Source organism: Nothobranchius furzeri, chromosome 3 (assembly GCF_043380555.1).
Source record: "Nothobranchius furzeri strain GRZ-AD chromosome 3, NfurGRZ-RIMD1, whole genome shotgun sequence".
In the NCBI taxonomy this organism is placed as follows: domain Eukaryota; kingdom Metazoa; phylum Chordata; class Actinopteri; order Cyprinodontiformes; family Nothobranchiidae; genus Nothobranchius; species Nothobranchius furzeri.
The window spans coordinates 2,648,043-2,656,172 of NC_091743.1; the positions used below are offsets into that span (position 1 = coordinate 2,648,043).

Sequence of the window (8,130 nt, forward strand, 5' to 3'; positions counted from 1 at the left end):
CTGCACAGTTAAACCTAAACAGCCATTTAAATTCACATACTTATACATAAAACACAAATTAATAACTCATAAAAAAGAAACACCTAAAATCAAAAGTTAAAACAGCCAATAAAAACAAGTTAATAAAAGCAGAAGTCAATGAAAATTGTAAGGGATGTGGGGGGGGGAGCAGCTCTGACAGGTATAAGGGGGCCAGACCATTCAGGGCTTTGTAGGTAAAAGTTAGAACTTTGTGTTGAATTAGAAAGTGCTCAGGAATCCAGTGTAGATCAGCCAGAATGGGAGTGATGTGGCAGCGTTTATTTGTATTGGAAAGAAATCTGGCAGCAGCATTCTGGACTTTCTGCAGACGACTGAGGACGGATACATTTACACCGATAAGAACTGGTTTGGAAAAGTCGTCTGGATGTGATAAATGCATGGATAACTGATTCTAAGTGCGGCCTCTTCAGAATGGGCTTTAGTCGGGTAAGGCGACGAAGCTGGAAGCAGCAGGATCGAACAGTGGCATTTACATGTGCACTCACTGACAAGTCAGCATCCAGTTTAACCCCAAGGCTGGTCACACAGGAATTAAGGTTGAGGGGGGAGAGATGAAAGGCACCAGAAGTATGCAGGTTATGTTTAGGTCTGAAGAGGATGGCCTCGGTCTTATTGTCATTGAACTTCAGGAAATTGGAAGCTAGCCAGGTTTTAACTTCTGAGACATTCTGAGAGCTGGGTAATGGAACTTGACGGATTTAAAGCCATATAAATTTGACAGTCATCAGCAAATATGTGTTAATGTAAGCCCCGTTTAGCAATGATGTTTCCCAGTGGAAGAATATATATAGAAAAGAGGAGTGGACCTAAAATAGAGCCCTGGGGAACTCCCCAGGGGAGCGGGACAAAAGGAGAAGAGCAGTCGTCAATGTGAATGCTGAAACTCCTATCAGATGAGTGAAACCGCGGTCCCTGTGACTCCAAAAGATTCCAGTCTGGTTAGCAGAATGTTATGGTCAACTGTAGCGAAAGCCGCTGAGAGGTCCAGCAGTAGTAACAGCAGAAATGGCTCAGTGTAGGTGATCACCTTTGCCCTGAGGTCTGAGCTTTAAAGGATGAATGAGAGGCTCTTTGGTTTGAAAACTGCTGATTGGACAGGACTGATGCACGTGTCCCTAAGTGAAGTTCTCACCTTCACTGTGCAGCATGGCACCAAGCTCGTGTCCTTCCGGTGCATCTCGGAAGCTCAAAGTAGGTGTCCCTGTGAGGGACTGGAGACCTGTCCAGGATGTCCCCCACCTCTCAGCAGGTGACCGATGGAGTTGGGACTCTAGTTCCCAGAAACCCTTGAAGCCTGATTTCAGGGCTGTACCAACATCTGCTGGAAGCTCGTCCATGACTGCAGTCCTCCTGCTGGACCATCGCCACAGCACTACCCAAGACTGCACTGGTTTGAAAGTGAAATGAAGACAACATGCTGCAGGTTGGTGTCAGTTCTTACTCTTTAATCATCTGCTGTCCGTAAACACACAGCTTTAATAAATAAGGCCTGAAGCAGGCCGGGGGGCACCAGCACACCTGGTTTCATTCCTCAGGTGAGCAAGGGGCTTCTGGAGGTACACTGGTCCTGCAGGCCTCTTCTCAACATGGTCCTCTGATGGCTTACAAAAATAAATCTAAGGTATGTGGGCTCACGCCGCCGGTCTGCAGATGGAAACCTGCACAGCATGAGGTGTGTAAGGCAACTGGAGTGCAGACTCATGCAGAGTGTGTGTGTGTGTGTGTGTGTGTGGCACAATGATCCAGAAACAAGGACTGGAACCTCTGGTGGCTCTGATGATCTTCTCATCTGAGACCCATCTGCTCATCTAAAGGTGCATGATCAGTGGAAACCATTCTACCCAGTCCACTTTCCAAGATTCACCAGTTGTCAGACTGGACTCGATCGTCTACAGAGGGTCAGGATTTGGTTCAGACAACCGGGCGTTCTGGAGGTCTGATGGTTAACGAGGCACCAGAGGAACCCTGGGTGCTGTGGACCTGTGACTCTAGCTGGGGGAGGAAAGGATCACTCCAGGTCCTGAAGGTTGATGGTACTTCCTGTGAACTGGGAGTTGTCTGAGCCGTTGTCTTCTTCGGTCATCGCTGAGGGTTCCTGCTGCAGAAACATCTCATCAGCCCACGTCATCAGCTGTCACACCTGCAGAACTACACACACACACACACACACACACACACACACACACACACACCAACAGGAGGTGTACTCGCCTGTAAAATGTTGACAGGAAGATCAGCAGTGAGCTGAGAGTGAGAGCTGGAGGCCTGGGAGCTCAGCTGGAAGGCCAGGTCACCATTACTGGCTGGGTCATCCTGCAGGTGCAGAACACACACACACACACACACACGATCAGATGGAAGGTTCTGGTTTTCTGCTCTTTATTCCAAAAGCAGGAACTATGATTGTGACTTCAGCCATGATGTGTGAGGAGTCGTGCTGACTCCAGCTCCAGACCCTGGTTAGATGAATCCTGCACCAGCAGCTGGATTAGGGAGCAGCATGAGCCGGGACCAGCTGGGTTCCTGGTTCTGTGAGGACGGGGCTACACGTGGGTCTTTTTCTCTCAGCAGCTTTATCCTCTCCACCATAGGCGTCATTTTAACCGGGGATGCCGGGGACATGTCCCCGGCAAAATTTGTGATTGGCAGCTGTGTCCCCCCCACTTTCAAAAACGCCTGCTGATGAGGATTTTTGTTTTACCAGCTCAGATCTTATACCAGGGGTCGGCAACCTGTTCCCATCAAAGAGCCATTATTACCCGTTTCCCACAGTAAAGAAAACACCGCAGCAGCCGCAGCGTTGTGGGCGGGGCCTACCCTCAGACAGCAGAGAGCTGCTCACAACCAGGTGACAGCAGCCGGTACCGGTCGCTCGCATGGGCGTCGCACCCGTGGGGGATTCAACACCCACACTTGTCCAGCTGTTTTGCTCACCTCCACACCAGTCTGGTTTCTCTACGTCGCACTCACTCTGTTTGCCTCATCTCCTTCTTCACCTCCGCTTCTGACAGCCGATGTCGGGTTTCCAGGAGAGCAGGAGAGGGAGGGACGGAAGAGCTCGACTGAATAATTTTACATGTTGACATTAGCTGTACAAAGTCTGAGTTTGATAAAGAGAAGAACAACAATTTGCAGAGGTTTATAACAGGTGCGGCGCCAGGTTTTCCTTGTTGGATGGGCCACGGTAATTCTGGACGGACCTTAATAAGCAGTGACTTCGTGAAGCAGGCAGGTCGCGCTAGAAAATTTAGTTTAAAAAGACGTCATAAATGTGTTCCCCCGTCATTTTTATTTTTAAAATATGAAGTAAAAACTCACAATTTAATTTTCATTCATTTGTCATTAATATGTAGTCTACACCCGTGCGTTAAGTGGACCATCTTCCAGTAAAAACAAAGCATCCAGCCCACCTCTCCAAATGCGTAAAATGTGCATCAGCCGCTAGTTAGGCGCGCCGCGCGCACCGTCAGCTACGTCAGCCCAGACAAGAGCAGAGCAACTAGAGACAGAATAGAGGATAATTGTGTCTGGATGTGGATGGAGATTACATTTTACAGCAGCCTGATCATCATTTAAATACATAAACCATCACCTGTCTTCTAGTCCACGCTATCAGCATTATTTTATCTGGTGTGTGTGTGTGTGTTTTCCACTTCACTGGTCTAACCAACCAGACCAGCGTGTCCACTAACATATTAATGTTACACTTCATGTAGGCTAGGAACGTTTCACCTGCCGTGGCCCGACCGCTTCTGCTCCACATAAACTTTGTGCGTGATCAAATGTCTCTACAGGAGCTTTCTGAGCTGAAGAGGCTATTCTGCCTCAGACTGGATGCGTCATGCGTCTCCATATTGGAGACGGGAACAAGCGCTGTTCAGCCAAACTTTCATAATTTCATAAAAATAACATTTTTCCAAGTGACACGTCCCTCAGAGAGACCGGGTTTCCAGACCGCTTCAGTGGGAGGAAATCAACCAACATCCTTGAGTTCATCCATCAAAATACAGTCAAATATAAATATCTGTAACCTGCCATTTAACTGTTTTGCCTTCTTGTGAAGATTGTTACAAAGAGAAACAACTAAACCTGATTAACCCCAGAGCCACGCGCACTGCGCTGTACTCCTGACTGTAAATGAGGGGAAACGATTTAATCGGATCCTTTTCTTTTCAACATGGTTTAATGTAGTTTCATTCAGTACAAACTTTAGTTACACCAATCTAACGAGACAGAGTCTGGATTTGTATTCTGAACAGTTTAAACATGTTTAAAACGGAGACGTGCGTGACGCGTCTAAAATTCGCACCTGCTCCGCTATTATGGAAATTAAACTAACAAGGTGAATAACATCAACTTATTTTAGGCACAGACAACATCCCCCACACTTTTGAAAAGCTTGCAACGCGCCTGATCGCTCGTGTACGTCAAAGTTATCTTTCATAAGAAGATAATCAATAAAACTATTAAATAAAGTGGATCCAGAAGCTGTAGCCCGTCTCTGCCTTCAATAATATTTTACTGAGCAGGTGCCACTTTTGTCTTACGTTTCTTTTTAAAACATGTTTAGACTGTTCAGAATACAAATCCGGGCTCTGTCACGTTTGATTGTTGTAATTAAACTTTGTAGGTGGGGAAGGTCAGAAAGCAGCTCATAAAGCGCCGATATGATTACGCACAAGCGTGACACGTCTACCCGGTCTCACAGTAGACCGGGTTGGACCTGTTCAGGTTTACGCAGACAATCTTTACATTTAGAATTAGCTTACAGATGTAAAATTAATGCAGTAAAATATAAAGCTTTTTATTTAAATATCCATTCATTATTTTACAAGCACAGAGAGCCGCATCAGATGGATGGAAGAGCCGCCGACCCCTGTGCTAGCCTACTTTATTGTCCCCAGCAATTTTTAAGCCCCACTCAAGTGTATGGTTATTGTCCCCAGCAGTTCTGACAACAAACTGACGCCCTTGCTCTCCACTATTTAAGCATCTCCTCTGGAGCTGTGATGTTGGCACGAGCTGCTGGAGTCAGCAGCCTCACTGATCCTCAGCTGTGAGGAGAATGTGCTGAACACACACACACTGGCTAACAGATGACGGGTTCTGGGCTCGGGCTGAATGTGGCCCATCTGATCTGATGGTTGGTGAGAACGGTGGCTGAGGAACACCAGACACACAGAACCTCGCTTAGAGCTGGGTCCAGGTAGCCGTGTGCTCAGACCTGCAGCAGCTGGATTTGGATGTACTGGGCCCCAATGACATGGTCCCTCAGCGCGAGGCCCCCAGCAGCTGCTACAGCTCCATCACTATAACGGGGGGGCAGCACTGCCATGGCAACCCTGGATCCCTTGGTGTTTCTCTGACAGGACGTTCCTGGACAGTGGAAAGAGAAATAAGTGTGTGTGTGTGTGTGTGTGTGTGTGTGTGTGTGTGTGTGTGTGTGTGTGTGTGTGTGTGTGTGTGTGTTCGGACAGGTAAGAGCTCTGTACCTGGTGGACCTGAGGAACCTTTCTGCTTCTTCTTCTTCTTAGCCATCTGGATAGCTCTGTAGTCGGTCCTGGCTGAGCCTCCGCTCTCCTACGGAGGGAAAACAAATGTTCCTTCTGCCGTGGTTCTGACTCATGTTCTCATCAACACCTAGACTCCAAACACACGGGTCCTACTCATTACCTACTGCCGAGGAAAACAAGCCAGCTGTTACTTTAGGTCAGCACATGGAAGGGCCTGGGCCACCAGACCCGTAGAAGCTTATGGGCCATTCCCATCTGTGCCGGGTCGGCCCGGGCCGGGTAGCGTAGGTTGTTTACATATCTGGGTGGCCTGGTATTGTTCCGGGCCAACCAAGACTCATTCTCAGCCCTCTTCTGGAGGGGGTCTGCTTCAGGCCGACCAGGGCCAACACACCCACTGCTGACAGCAAATTCACACCTTCCATTAGAGCAAGCCTCTGATTGGTGGGTAGAATCAGCCCACATGGGCTTAAGGCAAGGATGTGTGGAATCAACCGGGCCAGGCTGGGGCCGACTGGGGCTACCCGGCCCGGGCCGACCCGGCACCTTCAGGTAAGCGGAGGTAGGGTTGGTGCACAGGTCTAGTGCGCGTGAACCCGTTACTGTTCTAACCCTTCTCATGATAGGAACCGCTCTACTAAAGAGGAGCTCCATCATTAAAGACATGAAGCTCACTTAGGAGACTCCAGGACCTTTGAACACATCTTCCAGCTCATTTTAAAGCCCTTTCCACAGAGCAGAAGACTCCACCGAGGGCAGCAGCAGGGCCCACCTGAAAGCAGACCATGGAGGGAATTCAACCCCTGGTTAGATTGCTGCAAACCCCCCTCAGAGGAAGAACCAGAGACTTGTCTCAACACAAAGACGGACGTGAGACCTGTGACCATCTACGACCCGTAGTGTTATGAGCTCTAACTGGAGACTGGTGGTGCCACCAGCCCTGCATCAGGTGGCCTGGGATGAGACTTGGCCTGTCGGGGAACTCCTTCAGCAACATTCCACGGGACCGTTTTATGGAGCAGGAGAAGAATGTCGCAGAAAACCTTCTGCCAGCCTGACCCTTTCTCTGAGAGCAAGTCCACGCCTTCTTCTCCTGCTCTGCTTTAGCAGGCTGACCAGCCAGCCCCATGCTTAAGGAACCCTCCTACTGAAATAACCCCGCCCCCTGAGAATTCTAACTGAGCCAATCGGCGCTGAGCAGCGTATGTCATACACCATGGCCCAATCCCAACACTCGCCCTGCAGTCTTCAGCAAAGGCACCTGGAGAAGGTGGTAAATGGTAAGTGGCCTGTATTTGATATAGCGCCTTCTAGAGTCCTGGAACCCCCCAAGGCGCTTTACAACACAATCAGTCATTCACCCATTCACACACACATTCACACACTGGTGGGGATGAGCTACATCGTAGCCACAGCTGCCCTGGGGCGCACTGACAGAGGTGAGGCTGCCGAGCACTGGCGCCACCGGTCCCTCTGACCACCACCAGCAGGCAACGAGGGTTAAGTGTCTTGCCCAAGGACACAACGACAGTGACAGACTGAGCGGGGCTCGAACCTGCAACCTTCCGATTACGGGGCGAGCTCTTAACTCCTGTGCCACCGTCGCCCGTGCAGTAGGGTTCGAGTACGTCGTACACAAGGGAGACAGTAACTGCAGAATTGAGACGGGGAGCATCATCATGGATCACAACCCGCATGCCGGGATGCTGGTCGCTGCGACAGTTTTCAAAAACCTTTATTAACAACTTTCAAACAAACAACGAAGAAATTATTTGAAATGAAGTCAACTTCATTGCTGCTTTGTCTAAAACTTTCAGAGCATCAGCTAATCGTCCTAAAACGAACTATACATATTTTTAGAAAGGGAACTTGAGCCTTTTCTCCTGCAGCAATGACTTGTGGGTAATACCCTTGCCTGCAGGCAGGGTTGGGCATCGAGCATCGATTGGAACCGGTTCCAACTTTTCATTTTTCCCGGAATCGTTTTTTTATTTCGATTCCTAGAATGCCAAGGGAAGAGGAATCCACGGCTGATCTCCGTGAAAAATTAACGTGGAAAATAAACGTGATCTGCAAATTGTGATCAACACTTTTCAGAGCTGATCACCCCAGCTGGCTGTGTGCAGCACGAGTCCCCCCCCCCCCCCCCCCACCCAGATATAAACAATCACGTCTGCCGAACTTTAACTCCGTGATGTAAACGTTAACTCCTGCAGCGTAGAGGAAACGTGTCAAAGACGTCATCACGGTGGAGTTAATAGAAGCTTAAAGAACAAACTCTGGACGTGTGAGGTGAGTTTGTCTCACTGCAGAAATAAAAACACACACAGAGCATCAGCAGTCAGACGCAGCCGCTCACCAACACTCTGTGTGTGTGTGTGTGTGTGTGTGTGTGTGTGTGTGTGTGTGTGTGTGTGTGTGTGTGTGTGTGTGTGTGTGTGTGTGTGTGTGTGTGTGTGTGAGCATCAGAAGGCTGAAAATAACCTGTAGAATAATTTAAGTCATCATGCTAGAGCAGCTTCTCTGTGGTGGACCACACCAACTTCTGCCACAATAAATAATTATAATAATATTA

At 48.8% G+C, this 8,130-nt stretch overlaps 1 protein-coding gene across 1 annotated transcript in view; it reads right to left on the reverse strand.

Annotated features, from left to right (window-relative positions):
• Window positions 1–1,472: 1,472 nt before the first annotated feature.
• si:dkey-156n14.3 (zinc finger protein ZXDC) overlaps window positions 1,473–8,130 on the reverse strand; it is a 46,186-nt gene continuing 39,528 nt past the window's right edge. The window contains exons 7-10 of the mRNA XM_054733976.2: window positions 5,535–5,622; window positions 5,267–5,418; window positions 2,254–2,355; window positions 1,473–2,137 (exon numbers count right to left, since the gene is read on the reverse strand). Of these exons, the coding sequence (XP_054589951.2) occupies window positions 2,051–2,137; window positions 2,254–2,355; window positions 5,267–5,418; window positions 5,535–5,622 (429 nt within the window). The 3' untranslated portion in view covers window positions 1,473–2,050. The remainder of the gene's footprint in view (window positions 2,138–2,253; window positions 2,356–5,266; window positions 5,419–5,534; window positions 5,623–8,130) is intronic.